General features: G+C 55.4%; 1 protein-coding gene across 1 annotated transcript in view; it reads left to right on the forward strand.

Moving 5' to 3' along the window:
- Positions 1-20,330, forward strand: part of ARAP1 (ArfGAP with RhoGAP domain, ankyrin repeat and PH domain 1) — a 48,804-nt gene that overhangs the window by 6,830 nt on the left and 21,644 nt on the right. The window contains 11 exon segments of the mRNA XM_032853181.1: positions 1,212-1,746; positions 1,748-1,782; positions 13,739-13,908; positions 14,736-14,803; positions 15,373-15,506; positions 15,649-15,804; positions 16,188-16,257; positions 16,545-16,665; positions 17,070-17,272; positions 17,719-17,825; positions 19,974-20,173. Coding sequence (XP_032709072.1) covers positions 1,255-1,746; positions 1,748-1,782; positions 13,739-13,908; positions 14,736-14,803; positions 15,373-15,506; positions 15,649-15,804; positions 16,188-16,257; positions 16,545-16,665; positions 17,070-17,272; positions 17,719-17,825; positions 19,974-20,173 — 1,756 coding nt within the window. The 5' untranslated portion in view covers positions 1,212-1,254.

A 20,330-nucleotide genomic window follows, 5' to 3' on the forward strand; every position in this document is an offset into this window, starting at 1 on the left:
GAGAATTACTATCTTCATGATGCCTTCTACCCAGGAGCATACCGTGTCTTTCCATTTGTTTAGGTCTCTTCTTTTTGCCTCTTCCTACAGATCTCAGATCTCGCACAATTCTTTTTATGTTTCTTCTTAGTGTTTTAGGTTTTATAATGCTGTTGTAAATGAGGCTCTTCCTCCTGGTTTCTACCTGGTTATTGCCTATAAATATTCATTCTGTTCTATTAGCTTTGAATCCAGCTCACTTGCTATATTCTTATATTTTTAATCCCATGATTAATAATAATCACTCATGAAATGGATATCCTTGTTTCATGCCTGACTTTAATGGAAAATTTTTCCATTGTTTTCCCATGAAGCAAGATGCTGATTTTTAGTTTAAGGAAGTATCAATATATTTCTATTTTAGTAAGATTTTTGTTAAGTACACTGGACGTTGCGCTTTGTTTGCTTCTTTGATATCTGTGGAGATGATCTGGTGAATTGCTGTTTTGATTTACTAATCTCCTTCTCTCTGTGTCATTTGTCTCTTGCCTCTTGCCAGGCCAGGAGTTCTGGAGTGCAGGGGTGGGACCTGAGTCCCTATTGCCCAGTGTGAGGCTCTCTCCAATGAACAAATGAGGGGATGGCCTTTCCTATACATTAACCCCTTTGGCGGTGGGAGGGGTGACTCATTCACAGGGCCAGGACCCCAGAGGCTGGGTGATGCTGGCTTCACTTAATTCCTGGAGCATTCTGCTTCCTCCAGGGACGTGGAGAGGGGATGAAGCTCAACCCTTACACGGGGCCTGCAGGGAGACTAGCAACCCCACGCATACTCGCTAAGCCCCTGGGCCTGGCCATCAGCTGGGAACTTGCCCAGGTCCTGCAGAGGGCAGTAGACACAGCCACTGGCCAGCCTTGCGGCAGTGGCCCTGGCTGTGGATGGGGCTTCGGGGTGGTACCAACTCTGGAGGTCCTGGAGGGCTTCCTGCAGGAGATGTGAGCTGGATGCTAGGAGGCTGCAGGGGTGGGGGTGGCAGGTTTCAGGCAGAGAGAAAAGCCCGTGTGTTCAGGGACCTGGCAGTATCTGGCCTTGCCTGGCACAGGGGGCACCAGGGAGAAAGCTTAAGGACAGAGCTTGACCCCATGGCGTGGGAGAGCCACAGAGGGTTGCTAATCAGGAAACTAGGTCTGGGCAGCTTTGCCTCTCACCTGTGCCTGTCTTTCTGTCGCAGGTCTGGACAGGGCCCCGCTGGCTGGCCTCTGCTAGCAGGAACCATGGCGGAGGCCCGGGATGTAGCGCTGTCTGTGGCTGAGTGGCTGAGGGCGCTGCACCTGGAGCAGTACGCCGGGCTCTTCGAGCAGCACGGACTGGTGTGGGCCACGGAGTGCCAAGGCCTCAGTGATGCCCGCCTGCTGGACATGGGCATGCTGCTCCCTGGTCACCGCCGCCGCATCCTGGCTGGCCTGCTGCGCGCCCACACACCCCCCACCCCTGCGCCCCGCCCCAGCCCACGGCCTGTGCCCATGAAGCGACATGTCTTCCGCTCACCGCCCGCGCCCGCCGCCCCTCCTGCCGCGCCAGCGCCCGTGGAGCCAGAGCCCGTGGCTGGAGAGGAGGAGGGGCTGCCCACTGCCCCCCCAATCCCGCCCCGGAGGAGCTGCCTGCCGCCTGCCTGCTTCTCCTCCCCACCTGCAGCAGCCCCGGACCCTGCGCTGCCCCCGCTGCCTGCCAAGCGCCACTTGGCAGAGTTAAGTGTTCCACCTGTGCCCCCCCCGCACGGGGCCCCCGCGCCTGCTAGTGAGGTGAGTGGGTGCCATCGTGGTGGGAAGCGCCTCGGTCAAGGATCCTAGAAAGCAGAGGGGACATTTGTGGCCTTCGGCCCTGGGGAAGGAAGGCTCCCTCAGTGGAGGGAACTGCCTGTGTAAAGCTCGGAGGTGGGAGGCACTGTCAGCGGGTGCACTCTGAGCAGACTGGAGCTAAACTGCTGGGTGAGTGGGGGTGAGGCTTGCGGCTGGCCCTGGTGGGACATTCTGTGAAGGCCAGGTGGGAAGCCAGGAAGGTTTCAAGCGGAACAATCGGATAAAAGCTGAATACTAAGAGGGTGACTAGGGGCTGGTGAGGCTGTTGGAGGAGGAGGCTGGGTGACAAGTGACAGGTCCCAGGCTCTCAGGAGAAGCACCCACTTGGGCTGTGCTAATAAGGTTGGAGAGAAGTAGGCAGATTGGAGTGAGAGGTTGGCCCTGGAATGGATGAACCTTGGGGATGGCCTAGACATAAGCAGAGATGGCGCAGGTTGCTATACAGAATCCATGATTCCATCTTGGGTGGAGAGTGGTGCCATCCCTGATCTGGGGATCCAGGGAGAGAAGCATACCCAGGGAGGAAGCCTGGAGTTCTGTTTGGGGCCTGGTCAGTATGAGACACTGGGAGATGGGAGTACATTCCGAATCAGTAGGTAGCATGTGGAGGAAACAGTCTAGGATGATGAGCTTGCCGCCCCGGGGGGCAGGAATTGCCCAGGGCCTGGTGCTTGTGCTCCTGTCTTCCCCCTCCTCACTGCTCTAGCCACATGTCCCCAAATCCTAGGGACACTTTTCAGGCTGCAACCTATACACTCTCCCTCCTCCTCAGAATTGTTTTCCCCTTTCCTGGCTCCCCTTACTCCTTTGTTTCCTTGAGTTTCCTCCTACTTCTGTGGATGGCCTATTTTAACCTCCTTCACATATGCCTTCCCTTCCTGCAATTTGCTGGGATGCCCATCTGGGAGGGAGCATCCCCAGCTGGTGCTGGATATGTGTTCAGGGGTGTAATGGAGATGACTGCAGTACTTGGACCCAGGTCAGCCTAATCTGGGAAGGCTTCTTGGAGGAGGAAGGGATGGGTAGAGGGAGATCTCCTTTTTCCTACTCTTGGGCACTGTGCTGGGTGCTTCATTTACACAATCTTGTTTGATTCCTGCTCACATCTTCTGGGGGATTTGTGTCCTGTTTTCAAGTAGGGAAACTGAGGCTCAGAAAATGGAGAGGAGCACTAACTGGATCCATGTCGAGTGTGTGCTCAGGGAGCTCCTATGGGAGTGTCCGGGAGGTTTTTCCCACCCAGAAAAGGGCTCTGATAGTAAGGGGGCCTTGAAGGCCAAGCCAGGGCTGTGGTGTTTTGAGGTTTGATTGCTGGAAGCACGAAAAGGGTTTTTGGCTTTCCTGGGTTTACACAACTAGGGATGATGCTAGGTATACCCCTAGGAGCTTGGCGCACTGTGTAGATTGGAGTTTTCTAGAGCCCTTATGCCCTCTAGTGGCCATTCTTATACATGCGTGAGGCATTTCTTTCTTTTTTAATTTAATTTTATTTTTAAAGATTTTATTTATTTGAGAGAGAAAGCGTGCTTGAGAGAGCATGAGGTGGGGGAGAACGGGGGCAAGAGTGGGGTGGGGGAGGGGCGGAGGGAAAGGGAAAAGCAGGTTCACCCCACCCCCAGCAGAGGGCCTGACCTAGGGCTTGATCTCAGGACCCCGGGATCACGACCTGAGCAGGAGGCAGAAGCTTAACAATTGAGCCACCCAGGCATCCCTCTCCATTTCTGTTTCCTTTCATTCCATCATCATGGAGGGGGCTGAGAGAGAGAGCATAGGTGTGTGTGTCTATGTGTCTTTGTGTGTCTGTGTCTGTTTGTCCATCTGTCTCTAGGGATAGGAATAGGTGAACAAGGACAGGAGGCAGAACCCTGTCCATTAGAAGCTCAGGAGGCAAACCTCCCATTGAGGGAGTGGAGGCCTGGATTCCTGTAGCAGAGGCAGAATACCCGGGGCAGGCCCAGCTAGCTGTGTGACTGATGCGCAGTGGCCCCTCTGGGCCTGTTTCTCTATTGGGTATCCTCCTTGGCCCTCCATGGCCCTCCTGGTACCAACATCTGCGGACAGGAGACTTGTTGGGTAGAGCAAGGGTCCTGTCTATGCCCCAGAGTACCAGCCCCCACTCTTCAGAGCTTCATTCTGAACTTAGTCACTTAGCTGACCTGTGGGGGAGGCCAGGCCTCCATGCTCAGGAGTCTGGCCCCTTGTAGCTAGAGGACCCAAAATTCATTCCACGCTGAGAGAATTTGTAGATAATTATCCTTCACAATTTGGGGCTATTTCTTCAGACAGAGTGTGATGGGAGGTGAGCTGCCAAGCCTGGCTTCCTTGTCCTGGGGTCTTTAACATTTGGAACAGTGGACATCTCCATGTCTTAGCACCCTGCCTTCCAGGGCATACAAAATCTTCAAAGCCCAGTGGCAGAAAAACTCACTGCAGATGGAGCTTCATGTATGTGTAACGGCTGGAGGCTGGGCTGGAGCCTGACCGCTCTCCCTCACAGCCCCTTCCTCTGGACCACAGGCACCATGGGGCATGGCAGAAGGCGATTCAACCTGGCCTGCTCCTGTCCCCTTTGTAGAAGTCTCTTCTTCCTGATGTGGCCTTTGGGTCCTTTCTTGCACCCTTGAGTGACAGGAGTCTCAGTCTCTGAATCTTAGGACCTCTTATGCCAGTTCACGGGGTCACCGAGTGAGTACTTCTGCCAGCCTCCAGCCCATCACCAGCTTCCCCAGTGGGACCTGGGGTTATCTACTGTGTGTGCATGTGTGTACTGGCTGGACATGGGAGGGCATGCCTAGCCGGACATGGGAGGGCATGCCTAGCCAGCATATAAGTGGGCACCCCTAAGTGTGTATGTTTGTATAAGCCGTGAAGGTTGTAGTATGTCTGTGTATTTACACTTCTGCACCGGTTTTCAGGGAGGCCGTATGTGGTCCCCGTATGTCCGCAGGAGTGGGGACTTAGGTGGTTTCAGTGGTTACTTGCTCGCAGTGGTGTGTGCACATGTGAATTCCTCAGGGCCTGTGTGCACACCTCCACGGGCCCATATGTGCTGGCGTGCTGGGACCTCCAATGGCATGAGTCCGTTTGTGCGTGCATGTGCTGTGGGTAGTGAATTGGCACATGTGTTATTTGTGTCATCCTGGGCGTGAGCCAGTGTGTATCCACATGCTGCCCAGCCCACTAGTGTCGGCTCCATGAGGGCCTGGATTCTGGTGGGTTCTGTTTACTGCTGTATCACCAATACCGGCAACTGTGCTAGGTGCCTAACGCACCCTCTGGAAGTATTTGTTGTGTGCACAAATAGATTAAGACTGACCGAGTCTCCGTGCTGCCCAGTGCTGGCACGGTTGCCACCCACGTGGACTCAGCACCAAGAGTGCCCTCAGCCCACGCTGGACATTAGACGATAGGGTTAAGGGCCCCAAGCTCACCACCCCATATCCCTTCCCACCAGGCGACCTGTATCACCCTAGACATCTCAGGAAGGCAGCAGAGGCCTTTAAGGAGGCAAGCAGCCAATGAGCAGGGACAGCTCGCCACCTCCCTGCCCCAGCTGGGTCAGGACTCTCACAAGAAGGCTCACCAGCTGCCTGGCCCGGAAGGACCCTACTTTACCCCTCTAAGGCTCTCTACCCCCCACCATTATTAAAAGCCTGAGATAGGAAACTTGTTGACGAGTCCAGAGATACGGAGAAACTTGCCCAGAGTCACACAGCCCAGCAGAGTAGAAGCCAGTGTTCAGACCCTGCCTCCTGGCCTGGGGCCCTGTCTACTCAGCTCCAGGTATCATAGATGTGAACCCTCTGAGCCTGTTTCCCTGAGTGGTAGAGGGGTCTTCTCAGATCCAGGGTTCCAGGGTCCCTCCACAGAGCCCCTCTCAGATGGTGCTGGGCCCCAGTTTCCTCCTCTGATATCTCCCCAGATGCCTAGAGATACCTCCAAAGAGGGAGTATTTGCCCAGAGTGGGCAGCTGCCAGCTGGGATCACACTGCACGGCCTCCCACCTGTGCTCCTGCCTGTCCTGCAGCCCAGCCAATCCCTGGTCTTCCTGAAGGCTTATCACTTGTTGCTGGGGCAGAACTTGCTCCCTTCAAAGAGTCTCTTTCCCAGCCTCTCTGGGCCTCCTGTGGGGGTGGAGAGGGGCCAGCCAAAGCTAGGGCTTCCTGAGGATCTACTCTGTAAGGCCCTGCTAGACAGCAATGGGGTGGCTTGTCCCATTCCAACTTGGGGTGTGGGGGGGGCAGGCTGGGGGCGGGGAGGAAGTGTCTGCCCCAGGGGATTCTGGGTGATTTTTCTCCTTCTCAGTGTTTTCAGGAAGTGTGTGTATTGGCCAGGGCGGCAGGGGGTGGGGGAGGTGGAGAGCAGGAAACCAAGGGGAGCCAGAGCTGGATGTATACACATACACACACACACACACACACACACACACACACACTCTCACACTCACTCTTGGACAGATTCACTTTTACACAGAAACACGCACTCAGACAAGTGATCACAGCCACACAGAGCCGTACCTGGACCCCGACACAGCCTCCGACACACCCGGGGAACAGAGGCCTGGCTGTCTGCCAGACCAGCCCTGCTCAGACAGGCTGCCTGGTCAGGCACATAGCACTGTCGAGCGGAGCTGTGCGAGTCCTCCGGCCCAGGACCTGGTGGACATCTGAGGGTGAGCGAGGGGCAGCTTTGGGCTGGGCTATCAGCGGAGCACGGGGAGGGAGGCTCCTTTCTGAGGGTCTTTCTGTCCCCTCTGGGCAGGGTTTTCTGTGGTACTCCCTCTGCCCCTCCATTTTTTGTTCTCAGAATTTTCTCTCCTCTTTCACTTTCTCCACATCTTGTTTTTCTCCTGCCCTTTCCTTTTTTTCCCCTTCTTTTTTCCATCCCTCAGCCCTGGATCTGTCTCCTGGGCCCACTGGGAGCCCATGGTGCCTGAGGGACTGTCTCTGTGGCCTCTGTGGGTGTCTGCCCTTCAGGGACTCAGTGCTGATCTCATTCTGGCTTTTCTCGCTGTCCAGTACAAGGGTGTTGTGGCTCTAAGCAGCTCTTACCTGAACCCGTTTGCCCTTGCACTGAGTCCAGGGTAATAGGGAGACCTACAGAGGGCTGGCACTTAGTTGGTTTGGTTCCTCCCCGACTTCCCCAGGGCCAGTAGAGGGGTGGGTCCCTATGATGTTGGGAGGTTAGGCTCGCCATCCCTCCCCGCAGTTGCTGTGGACCCCTCGAGCTCAACAACCCTGTGCTTGGGTCCCTGGGGATGTAGAGATACCTCTCACTAGGTCCTGCCTGTGCATCCCATCCTGCCCTGTGCCCTTGGCTCATCTTTCCACAGGGCTCAGCAGACACTTACCTGTACTTTCTCCTCCTGCCAGAACAGCCCTGAGCTGGGTACTCAGGATGAGGGGGACAGGGTCCATACGGTCATGGACTCCCTCAGGGATGACCTTCATTGCCCCAGAATCCTCAGGCACCAGCACAGGGCCAGAGCTGGGAAGCATGAAGAGCCGCCATGGGCGAGCTGGGCCTCTGCCTCCTCCTGCCCACGACAGCATGGCTTGCCTGTGGAAAGCTCAGTGTAGGCCTGGGGGCACACCTGCCATGAAGAGCCCAACAGGCTGTGTGAGCTCAGCAGAAGGAGCAGTTGAGTTCCTAGAGGCATGTCCTGAGCACAATGGAGCGGATGATCTAGATCTAGATCATTGTAAGGATTAAATGAAAAGGCCTCCAGGAAGAATGCTTAGCACATAGTGGGTGCTTAGTAAGTGGTAGCTGTCATTCCAGGGAGAAGTGCTAAGAGCTGAGAGAGCCTTGGTTGTGAGGGTGGATGCCAGGTTAATGGGGCGCTGCTCTGTGGAGGGTAGCCACTGCCCTTCTCCAGTGATCAGGATGTGAGTGGGGTGCTGGCCATTCAGTCCAACATGCACTGTCTAAGTCCCCCTCTGTGTTGGCTGATGTCATGGCCTGGCAAGAGATCGGCTTGGGGGGCTCACAGCATACGCAAGGGCTGAGTACATCTAAGCAAGGGGAAGCCCAGGAAGGGCTTTCCATGTTGTGACCTGGGCACAACTAACAGAACAGAAGCAGGAGAATGCTGGAGGGGTTGACCTTTGGGTCTCATGATGGAGAAGGAAGGACAGGGGCAGCCATGGAGGAAGCAAGAAGCACAGGAGTGAGGCCTGAGCCCTGTGTAGCCAGAGCATAAATGAGGAAGTGGACAGCTGGGAAGGTTTGCCTCCATGGGAAGGGGAGGTCAGGGTAGGAGACAGAGGTGGTCAGATCATTGGGCCTCATCCCGCCTCTCGGCCCCGCTGGTGAGAGCCCAGGGATTGAGATTCGGCTGGATCCCTCTAAGGCCTGTGTGACACTTTCGGGGGGAAGGTCCTGAATCCAAGACAGGGTGTAGTCCTGGGTCCTTGGTCCTCTGAGGTCAGTGCAGTGAAGCAAACATTGACAGACAGCCATCCTGAATGATCACAAGTGTGGAGGCTGGAGGAGCCCCAAGGAGGTCCCAGCACAGCCTAAAGCCTGAGAGGAGGCACAAAATGAAGGGGAAGGATGTACAGTGTGGACAGGGAAGGGACAGATGGGGGGAGCCACATACGCAAATGCCTGGAAATACACATTTATGGGGTACAGTTCAGGCAGGCATGGCTGGAATATAAGGAAGGGATGAGTTCAAGGCCAGCCCGAGATATTCAGACTGCCCTGCTCTGTTGGCCCATCTGTCCTTATGGTGAAGCTTGGCTCCTTTGGCCAGAGGTTGATAAAGACAGAAAGCTCGGAAGGGAGAGCCAGGGACCGCCATGGGGGAGGAGGCTGTGAAGCAGGTTCTTGGCCCAGCCTCCTCCATCGCAGCCAGAGTGGAGAAGTTGTGCTGATGAACTGTGGGGATGGCTTTCCTTACTGAATTGTCAGTAAGCCTGGAAGTAGATCAGACAGGAAAATGAGGCTCAGAAGTAAAGCAGTCTGCTTTGTAAGGTCAAAGACCGACTAGAGTCAAGCTGGGATTTGAGTGGGTTGAGCCAGCTCTGCCAGGCTCCAAAGCTCGGTCTCTTAGCGAGACTGACCACACATCTCATTTCACCAGGACGGGCCCTGTTTTACCTGTTGCTCTGACATAGTTACTGACAGTATAGACTGTCAGCTGTTCTGGTTTATACATTTTTTTTTTAATATACAGTTAATTGTATGGTCACTCTGTTCTTCCCCATTCTGACTTGGGACCCTCACATATCCCCAAGCCTTCATGTTGAAGGTTGGCAGTGTGTATTTGCCCCAGTTCAGTAAAATGAACCTTCTCAGGCTGCGGTCCCATGCCAAGGCGAATCAGCCTCTGCCCCTGTCCAGGAGTGGCCCAGGCTGGCTTCAGGCATAGTAGGGGGAGCAGATGTGTCTGCATGTCACTTGGACAGAAGAGAAAGAGTCTGAAGGAACAGGGGAGCCAGCAGGGGCGGAGGTGGACAGGTGGAGGCCCGCTGAGGACAGGCTCATTGAGCTGTGTTCTTAGGTACATGTGGGCTTTCCATGGGCTGAGATGGTAGGGAGAGGGTGGTGATGCCGAAGCAAGCGATGTAGGCCAAGGTTTGGAGGGGGAGGCCACTGTGCACGTGCTCATGTTTGGGGCTTGGGGTTGTGGCCAATCTTCTGGCCTAATGGGAAATGTCCCAGCTGGGCCTCAGGTACAGATTGGAGCTGAGGTGGCCCTTAGGGTTGCCGGCACTGAGTGGCCAGGACCCCAGTTGGGGTGGGAGTGCTCTGCAGGCACTGTCCCTTCCTCTGGGGTTTTCCCACTATACTGTGCCTTCCGGATACCACTTCTCCTTTCCTGGCCTGGCCCTGACTCAGCATGGCCCTGTCCCCTGTGGTAGGCAGGCGGGGGTCAGCCAGGAAGATTTCTGGAAGAAGTGGCTAGAGAGAGGCCTGGAGGTCCATTGGGGTGTGGGGATCCCCTCCTCTTGCTTCCACTTGCTTAGCACATAGCCATTTGCCTGCAAAAACCATGCTGGAGGAGGAGCTATTTGCACTGTTCCCCTTTCCCTTCTTGCCATGGTCACAACAGCCATCAGAGCTGTGGTCGCGTGCTCTCTTGGATGGCAACTCGGGAGCTGCCCACATCCTGAGCTGGGTGGCCAGTGTAAGGAGGCAGGCCTCAGAGAAGCTCTCAGATCCTGACCGTGGCCTCATTCGACCCTGTGGTGGAGTTTGCCAGCTGTGGTACTAGGGTACAAATCCCAGCTGTGGGATCCAGGACAAATTACTTTGTGTCTGTGTGCCTCAGTTTCCTCATCTATAAAGTGGGGATAACAGTCAGCCATACCTTATAGAGCCCTTGTGTGGAGTAAATGAATGAAGCCATGTAAAGTGCTTGGAAGACAACTGGGAATGTATACACATACACAATACTAAGACGAATTAATTAATCTATGTCTTCATTTATTTATTCATCCCTGAGTGCTGGGCATGCAGTAGGGAAGATGGTAGGTGTGGCACCTGCCTCAGGGAACCTACGGGCCAGGGAGGTAGGCCTCAGCTGGGCAGACCCCTTGCAGACAGTCAGGACAGTGATGGGGGTGCCCGTTGCTTCTTCAGCTCTGAGGATGCTCTCCTGCTCGGCATTGAAGGGGCGGAGCCTGTCCCCACCTCCTCTGGGTCAGTCTGACTGGCACTGGCCTTGAAGCCTGGACTTCTGCTCCCAGCTGATCATAGGCCAGGCCCCCAGGGACCCCTCCTGCTTGGGGTCTGGGAGGCTGTGTGTGATAGATAATTCCGGACATTGCTTCTGACCAGCTGGGGTCACACCCTTGGACCTGTGAGTACTTACTTAGTCTCTAGGTCTTTCTTCCCCCTTTCATTCACTTTTCTCTCGACCGTGATGGCCAACCTATCCACCTACCCTTCTGTCCACCCCCCACCCATCCATTCAGCCATTTATTTGTTCTGTCATCTGTCCACCCGGTCGTCTGCCTGCTTACCCGCCCACTCAGCATGCTCTTGTTGCTGACTTGGCCACTTCCTGTGCTGGGCTATAAAAGAATCAAGTCTGAGGCTGCCCCTGGCCTAGAGAGACTCAGTGTCAAGGAGGGGAGACATGGTGTGGTGCCCACCTGGGGATCTTCTTAGGTCCAGCTAAACTTGAAGGCTCTCAAGAATACCATAGACCCACCTGGCATCAAATTCCCCCAGATGCGCTTAGGGAGGGAAGGGCTGGCCACCAGGGTCGTGGCCGCTCTTCCTCTGCTGCGGGGTCCCGGTCGCAGTCAGTGCCCCTGTTCACACTGCCATCCGGGAGCCATTCTCTGTGGCCGCCCAGGAGAGCGCACAGGGGTAGGGGACTGACACTCCCAACAGATAGGTGTGAGAGCCACCCTTAAACATCTTGACTCAAGAGTCCAGTATGTCCTCTAACGACCCCACAGGTGTGGTTTCAGGTTCCTGCATGGGATGTAGCCAGTGACATGCCAGCCCCCTCAGGGAAGCCCAAAGCTCCAGCTTCTCCCCCAGGTGGAGAGCCCACCTGCAGTGTCTGGTCTAGGTACACTGCCTCACTCAGGCTACTCTTGTCCAAGGCGGTGTTGCCAAGGAGCATGGCTGACACTCCAGCTGCTGCGGGTTTCTGGGGGAGTATGAGAAAGATCAGTGCAGGTCGGACTCTTTCTGCACACACGGAGAAGAGATGATTAGAGGACAGGGTGATAGGGAAACAGGCATGTGTGCTAGGAGTGTGGTTCTCTGGTGGAGTCGGGGTTCAGGTCCTGGCTCACCTGCTGGCAGGACGCCGGGTACAGTGGACAGAGCTACTTTAATACATGTGATTCGGAGTGATTGGTCGTATCAATCCCCTTGTAACAGAGGGGAAGATGGGCAGGGTCTGGGGGAGTGTGAGAGAAGGCTCAGGAAAGACTTGCAGGGAAGCAGAACTTAAGTTTGGAGTTAAAGGACAAGAGGATGTTCTCTAGTCAGAGCCCAGGAGGAAGGGGTTCTTGGAAGAGACAGCAACAGAAACAAAGGCCTGGCATCATGATCATCCCCCAGCCCTTGCTTGCTTTTGCGATAGACATGCATTGCCAATCACTGCCAGGAACGCTGGGGCAATAACCAGGCTGAAAATAACCAGTGAGACAAGTTGCTCACCCACTCTGATGTTCCTCCTTGGCCCCTGCCAGACTCCGGCTGAGACAGTGGGTGGGGCCAGGCTTCTGGGGCTTAGGTGTCCTGTTCCAGCTGTGTGGGCGCACAGCATGCCTCGTCTTGGTTAATTCTCCAAACACCCTGTCAGATCATTGACATAGTCCCCGCTCTACAGAAGAGGAAACAGGCTCAGAGATGCTGAGTGCTTTCCCTTGGACACACAGGATCGAGGACTGAGGCAGGGGTCAAACTCGTATCCGATGTCAAAGCCAGGAGACAGCCCGTAGGGAGCAGTGTGATCTCTGCAGAGACAGATACACAGAGCATTGTGGCTGTGGGAGCCCAAGGGGCCCTGAACCCAGCCCTGGAGTTGGAGAAGGGTGGTGATAGCAGAGATGAGGGGCTGGTATGCAAGAGAAGTGGGGTGGGCAGAAAGTGTTAGCAAGGATGTGTAGAAGAAGGAACCCTCATGCACTGGTGATGAGAAAGCAAACTGGTGCAGCCACTGTGGAAAACAGAAGGGAGGTTCCTCAAAAAAAAAAAAAAAAAAAAAAAAAGAACTACCATATAATCCGGTAATTCCACTGCTGAGTATTTACCCAAAGGAAATGAAAACACCAATTCAAAAAAGTAGATGCAAAAAAAAAAAAAAAAAAAAAAGGTAGATGCAGACCTATGTTTATTGTAAAATTGTTTACAATAGCCAAGATATGGAAGCAACTTATGTGTCCCTCGATAGATGAATAGAGAAGATGTAGTGTGGGGGTGTGTGTTTGCAATGGGATATTACTCAGCCATAAAAAAGAATGAGATCATGCCATGTACAACAACGTGGATGGACCTAGAGGCTGTGATGCTAAGTGAAATAAGTTAGAAAAAGACGAATACAATATGCTTTCACTCATATGTGGAATTAAGAAACAAAGCAAATAACAAAAAAAAAGAAGCAAAAAACCAGGGCTTACATATGGAGAACAAAGTGGTAGTTGCCAGAGGGGAGAAGCATGGTGGGGTGGTAGGAGGTATAGGCGAAGGGGAAAGGGGGTACACTTACTGTGATGAGCACTGAGAAACGTGTAGAGTTGGCGAATCATCGTATTGTATACCTGAAACTATAATGCTGTATGGTAATTGTACTGGAATTTAAAAAAATAGAGGGGCATGGTGGGATCAGGTGAGTTTAAGGTATCTGAGAGCACCATGGTGAACATACATGTCTGGGACAAGAGAGAAGGTGGTCTTGAGCCAGAGCCCCACAGCTCAGGGCCTTAGGACTTGGTTTTTAAGGCTCTGGTCTGTGCCCTTGGCCTGCATGCCCATTTTGAACCTGACCCATCCACTCACCACCAAATGCTTTCTTACCCTTAAAAGCTCAGTCAGGTGTCAACTTCTCCAGTCTTCCCTGACTTCCCAGCCTGGGATGCACACCACCCCCCAGCCCATTCTGCTCTGGAGACCCTATGGGTACATGCGGCTGAAAGCTAGAGCTCTGGGGACAGGTGACCCTGCCAGGTGCAGGGCCAGCTCATGGCCAAAGAAGGGGCCTGCTTCCTTTAAGCTCGAGGAGCTCAGAGTTTCGGGGGCCTGGTGTGAGGGGAGGGGGTTCCTGTCTGAGTCTGTGGAATGAATGTGCTTTGCTGTAGCTCAGGTGAGAGGGGTGGTAGGGAGATAAGGCTCAGGGGGTTTGGGTCCTGGCTCTGTGTAGTGAGCCAGCCCGTTGACTGAGCTGCCTGGAGCTAACCCCCGGGCCTGGTTTTTGTTCTCTTCCCAGCCTTCCCTCCAAAGAAGAGGAGCTACTATCACCGCTGCTGTCATCCCCTCCCCAACCAGAGCCTGAGGAGCCCCCGGCCACCTTCCCTCGGGGGCCTCCACAGCCCCCATCTCCACCTCCCAGTCCCCCGGAGATCCCCCCGAAGCCTCTTCGCCTGCCCCCAGAGTTCGGTGAGTGCCATAGCCAGGCATGGGGCTCCCAGTGCGTAGCCTGGAATCAGGACTCCTCAAGAATCAGCAAGGGTGCAAGGATCGAACTTTCTGTCAGGTTCTGCCACTCACACAGTGTGGCCCTGGACAGGTGAGCCTCATTCTCTTTACCCTCACAGTGGAGCCAGCACCCACCTATCTTTTTTTTTTTTTTTTTAAGATTTTATTTATTTATTTGACAGAGATTACAAGTAGCAGAGAGGCAGGCAGAGAGAGAGAGGAGGAAGCAGGCTCCCTGCTGAGCAGAGAGCCTGATGCGGAGCTCGATCCCAGGACCCTGGGATCATGACCTGAGCCAAAGGCAGAGGCTTTAACCCACTGAGCCAACCCAGGCGCCCCCAGCACCCACCTATCTTGATCTACTGACTGTTAAGTGTATGTGGCAGACTTTCTGAGTGGCTCGTGGTTGAAAGTCTAGCAATATTTTCCATGGCTGTCAATGGTTTGCTTTTCCTTTGATTGTCCATTTCTCTTGATTCTTGTTTCTTGTTTCTTTTTCAGCCTCTTTTTAGAGAGCCCTTGCCTCTGACCCACAAGTTTACCACCTATTCAGACCTCCTTGTGATAGTCTGGCCTCTCCTTTGGCCACCCCCCTAGTACTGTCCTACAAGGCCCTGAGAGTGTAAATAGCATCTTATGTCCCCTGTGCCTGTTTTTGAAAGCCAGGCTGGAGTGGGGGTGTCTTTCCAGCCAAGGGTGGCTTATGTGAAGCCAGGCCAGGGTGCCCAGGAGAGGAGGCTAGGCTCCTCCTTCTGAGTCTCCTCCCACCCCCACCCCTCTCTCCTCAGATGACTCTGACTATGATGAGGTTCCAGAGGAGGGCCCAGGGGCCCCAGCCGGCCTGATGACCAAGAAGGTGGGGCAGGTGGTGATTAGGGCTTGGGCTGTCTGTCAGAGGGGAGGGTGGGCTGCCCAGCTGCCTTGCAGACCCTGGGGACCACTGGAGAGAGAAAGTGCCTCAGTTTCCAGGGAGAGCTTCCTTCCCCCTTGTGGTCTTGCCACGAGGGGCTTGGGGATGGAGCACAGCACCTGAGCCCTGGGCCAGGGGTCTGAGGGTGCTTGCTGGTGGCCTCAGTTCCAGTCTCCAGCCACGTCTGGACGATTGTGTGTGGCCCCCTCTCTCCCCCGGGATACTGAGCACTTCTTCCTTGGAGAGTCTCCCTTGATCTCTTTCACTTTCTGTGTTCCTGGGCCCCATGGGTGTCTTAACTCTCCATGCCTAAGTATTTTTCACGATCCCTTCATCTTCTGTCTTTGATGCTATCTGGCTGGGTCCCTGGAGAGGGTGTGGAAACAGTAGGGGAAGTGAGGAGTTGTGTGGGTCCCTGATGGAGTGGACCTCGGGGGGTGTCCCTGGGTGGGTGTGATCTGGGGCTCGAAGGGAAGCATGATGCTGAGTGGGTCTGGCGTGGGGGGGGGTGCCAGGAGGAGCTCCCAGTGAGCCACATCCCACGGGCTGTGCGTGTGGCCAGTCTGCTGAGTGAGGGGGAAGAACTGTCTGAGGACGACGACCAAGGAGATGAAGATGAGGATGACCATGCCTATGAGGGCATCCCCAAGTAAGTGTCCCCTCTTCCCCAGTTGTTGTCCCACCCAGCCACCCTCCGTTCCCAAGCACAGCCTGGCCCCTCCACCTCTTCGGCCCCTCCCCCAGGGGAGCCCCCGTCCTAGGCTCCCTCATTCCCTCTCCTCTTTCCCCAGTGGTGGATGGCACACCAGCAGCCTGAGCTCATCCCTGCCCAGCAGCCTCCTGATCCCCGAGCTCCCACCACACCCCATGGACGGGCATCCTGGGGGCCCCGCCCCCATCACACCGGTCATCAAGGCCGGCTGGCTGGACAAGAACCCACCACAGGGGTGAGTGATGCCTGTTAGGTCCTGCTGGTTCTCTGCGTGAAGACGGGAGTGCTCTAGGATACTAGTATGCCAGATCTGAGAACCAGAGGGGCTAGGTTATTTGAAGAGGTCTCTCTCCAGGCAGACTGTAAGAGTCAGTCATCCCCACCAGACTTATGTTTTAGTACCCTTAAAATTGGGAAGTCGTACTTTGAGTCTGACTTCAGTCATTTTTGCTGTAGGTAAAGTCTGTCTTCTCATTGACCATTTGGGTTCCTTCCTCCCTTGAGCCTGGCTTTTGTGCTGACTTTGTATTTTGCTGCCATAGGGGGCTGGGATAATCTTAGAGCCTATCCTCTAATCTGCAACCCTTTGCTCTTGTCCCTCTGCCTGTGTTTCTCCAGATCTTACATCTATCAGAAACGATGGGTGAGACTGGATGCCGATCACCTGCGGTACTTTGACAGTAACAAGGTGAGGCCTCTGTTGATCCCTGATGGGACCCCTGCTCCAGCTTAGCCCTAGGCCGACCCTTGACCTTGGATGCAGGTGGAGGCCCCCACCCAAGACGAGTCCTCACCAGAGCTCCAGTCTGACTCCTGGAGCCGTGTCTTCTGGCCGCTCAGCGTAGGGGCTGTCCCTGGCCACCTGTGGGAGATGGGGTTCTAGTTAGCCTGCTCTCGGCTGAAGTTGAGGGAGCCAAGGAGGGGGCTAGGCCTCCAGGTGCCCCACCCCCTACAGGACAGCTTCCTTCTCCCCAGGACGCCTACTCTAAGCGCTTTATCTCTGTGGCCTGCATCTCCCGTGTGGCTGCCATCGGGGACCAGAAGTTTGAAGTGATCACAAACAACCGGACCTTCGCCTTCCGGGCGGAGAGTGATGGTGAGGAGTGGGGCAGGGAGAATGCTGGCTGTTTGGCCTGCTAAGTGGGGGCATGGGGGAGAACCAGGGCACCTCTGCTCCCCCCACATCAAACCCAGAGAGGAGTCAGTCCTCTACGAGGTAGGGGAGAGCAGGGGGCACTCTCGGACTGGCTCTGTGCTTGAGATACCCACTGAGGCCTCAGAATCGTAGATTTCCGTTTACAGGGAATGGGCTCAGGTAGGCGAAGTGGCTTCCCCAGTGTAGCTTGTCCAGTCAGAAAAGTCAGATATAGTCAGAGATAGGTGGGCCAATCTGGGTGGGCTTGCTGGCAGAGGTGTTGCCTGAGGAGCCTGGAATGGGGAGCCCTTAGGTGGCTGCCTGCCAGACTGAGCTCACACTCACTCTTTCCCCTGTGTCCTCAGCGGAGCGGAAGGAGTGGCTGCAGGCCTTGCAGCAGGCAGTGGCCGAGCAGGGTTCCCGGGCCCGGCTGTCTAGCACTTACCCTTTGGGTGTTCGAGGCTCAGAGCTGCCTGACCGTGCTGGCAGCCTGGAACTACGTGGTTTCAAGAATAAACTGTATGTGGCCGTGGTTGGGGACAAAGTGCAGCTATATAAGAATCTGGAGGTGCGAAGGGGTCAGCCAGTTTGTTAAACCTGTCCCCTGCCCCTGCCCACCCGGTCCTCTGGCCCTGCCCCCTGCCCACCCAGTCCCCTGGACCTGCCTCCTGCCCACCCAGTCCCCCAGCCGTGCCCCTTCCCTTTCTTCCTTCCCCTGCCTAAGCTCAGCCCTGCGCTGGCTACCCTTCCTGCTTCTAGCTCTGACCCTGTCCCCTGCCTGGTCCCTGAGGATTATCTTCCCATCCGTGCCCTGCCTTCTGTTCCGCTCCCTATCACTGCATGGCCGCTGAGCCTGGGTCCATTTACCAATGTCCAGATTCCTAAGCCCTCTTCATCTCCTTCCAAGGTGCTTTCTAGTCCCTAAGGTACTACTTCCCTTTAGTCTCTATCCCTCCCTGGGCCTCAGGCCCTGCCCCCAGGCCTTGCCCTCACCCCTCCCCCCCCACCTGCCAGGAGTACCACCTGGGTATTGGCATCACCTTCATTGACATGAGTGTAGGCAACGTGAAGGAAGCAGACCGGCGCAGCTTCGACCTCACCACCCCCTACCGCATCTTCAGGTAAGCCCACCTCCTCTCACTTACCTGTATCCTCCCTCCCTGCCAGGATCTTCTTGCTTATGTGGAAACCTGCCCCTTCTTCTAGAATGGGTTTCTCCCCTTCCCAGCCTTGCCCACCCTCCTGGTCCTTCCTGTCCACTCACTAACCTGCTCTGACCCCTCCCTTCTAAGAAATCTCACTTTTACCCCACCCTCCATCTGACCATCACCGTCCCCCTTCCCCTCACTCACTCCCAGGCGGTCCTGAGGGGCTGGCCCATGCCTGAGGTCACAGTATGTATCAGTCAGCTTGGCTGCGGTGCATGACAGAGGAGCACAGATGGGGTGGGGGTGGGACTTCAACAACAGAAGTTTATTTTCTCACAGCTCTAGAGGCTGGAAGTCCAAGGTCAAGGAACCATCAGGGTTAGTTTCCAGTGAGGCCCCTCTTCCTGGCTTGCAGATGGCCACCTCCTCACTGTGTCCTCACTCGGCTTTTCCTCTGTGTGCAGGTAGAGAGAGTGAGCTGTCTGCTGTCCCTTCCTCTTTTTATAAAGAAACCAGTCTTGTTACATTCGAACCCTACTCCTATGACATCATCTAACCTTAATTACTTCCCTAAACGCCCTGTCTCCAGATGCAGTCACACTGGGGGACACAGCTCAGTCCATAACATCCCAGGTCCACCACCGAGTCACTGTGTGACCTGGGCAAATCACTTGACCTCTCTGTGCCTTGGTTTCTTCCTCTGGGAGTAAGACTGCGGCTGTCTTTGTAAAGCTGTTACCTGCCTCAGTGAGTGGTAACCACTCTGTCAACACGTGCCATCCCACCTCCGCTGTCATGTCCTTTGCCCTTAGCTTAGCTCTCTGTCTTCCGCAGGGACTTTCTCCTGAGCTCCAGACCTGCATGTCCAACAGTTTTGTGGATGTCTGTCCCCCTGTGACTTCCGCCTCGACTCCCTGGACCTCCCAGGCCCCTGTCTCCACCCATGGGGATGCCTGCCTCTCCCATTCAGTCCCGTGCGTGCCTGTCACCACCCCTGCCTCACCACCCTGGCTCTCTCATGTCTGTCTGGCCCCTTCCCTCTGTCCATCCCCATTTTGTCCCAGGCCAGGGGACCTCTGGCCCAGCGGTGGCTCCGCCTCATGCATCAGCTGCCTGTCTGTGACTGCCAGTGGGGTCTTCTCTTTTCTTTTGGTTGAAAGCCAAGTTTTTATTTGTTTATTTCTGCCTTCGAAGTAATGTTGGATGACATGTTGGCCTGAGAGTCTTTGCCTCCTCCTAACGACACAACAGGGACCAGCCACCTTCCAGTGTTTTCCTTGCCTGTCGGTTTTAGAGAGGCCCGCCTATTCACCGAGTATCTTGTGGTCATCAGCCTTAGTTAGGCTGATTCGGTGTTCAGCACCAAGGGCCCCACCAGCCTGACATATGCGGGGGAAGACCGTCGGATGTAAACACGAAGACAGGCGGAGTGCTTGGCTAAGGCTCAGCAGCCTGCAGACTCCACGTGTGAGGCCTTCATGGATGAGCACAGTCTTCAGCACCTCTGGTCAGGCCACGTTAGTGCCTGTCACATCTCTAGCAGTGATGCCTTTTCTGGCTATGGTAGAGGCTTGTAGGGGTAGCCGTATCTTGAATACACACATAGGTGGAATAGTGGCAGCAGGGAAAGAACCAGAGGAAGACGTCTCTTTACCCTTTCCCCTGTCCCACTGAAACCCTCCACTGCTTCTGTCTTGTCCTCTGGGTGCACTTTGACCTCCTCTGCCTGGCCCAGGCTTGTCCCTGTATGTCTCCCAGCCTCCTCTCTGCCAGTTTGCCTGTCTTGTTCGTGGGTCCCGGAATGCCCCGTGTGCCATGCTGCTCCCTTTCTGGAATGGGAGAGGATGGTTTTCCACATCATCTGTCAAGGCTTAGCTCAGGCATCATTTCTTCCCAGGAGTCTTTTCTATTTCCGGGGCGGGAGGGCAGCACCTGCTCTGGGACCCCCCAGCCCCCACATGTCTCCTAGGTTCATGGTACCCTTGCCTCTGTCCACACCCACCTTCCTCACAGACCCAGGGTGCCTCCCTCTTCCGGTTGTGAGGGCTCAGCTCCTCGCTCCGTCCACGTCATGCTGCACCTCTTCACGCTGCCCCCCACCCCCCACTCCTGTGTCCCCAGCTTCTCGGCTGAATCGGAGCTAGAGAAGGAACAGTGGCTGGAGGCCATGCAAGGAGCCATCGCTGAGGCCCTGTCTACCTCGGAGGTGGCTGAGCGCATCTGGGCCGTGGCCCCCAACAGATTCTGCGCTGACTGCGGGGCTGCCCAGCCCGACTGGGCCTCCATCAACCTCTGCATCGTCATCTGCAAACGCTGTGCAGGTGTGTGGGGCTGGCATGCCAGGCTGAGGCACAACAGGGCTGGTGTGTCAGTGTGGCCAGGGGCCTGTCTGGCTAGAGCGGCTGGAGCCAAGACGCTAGTCCGATCCTTGTCCACGAAGCTGCGTCTGTGCACCAGGCCTCTCCCACCATGATTAGC

This window comes from Lontra canadensis, unplaced genomic scaffold (genome assembly GCF_010015895.1).
Source record: "Lontra canadensis isolate GAN:19392208 unplaced genomic scaffold, GSC_riverotter_1.0 scaffold7, whole genome shotgun sequence".
NCBI classification, from domain to species: Eukaryota; Metazoa; Chordata; class Mammalia; order Carnivora; family Mustelidae; genus Lontra; species Lontra canadensis.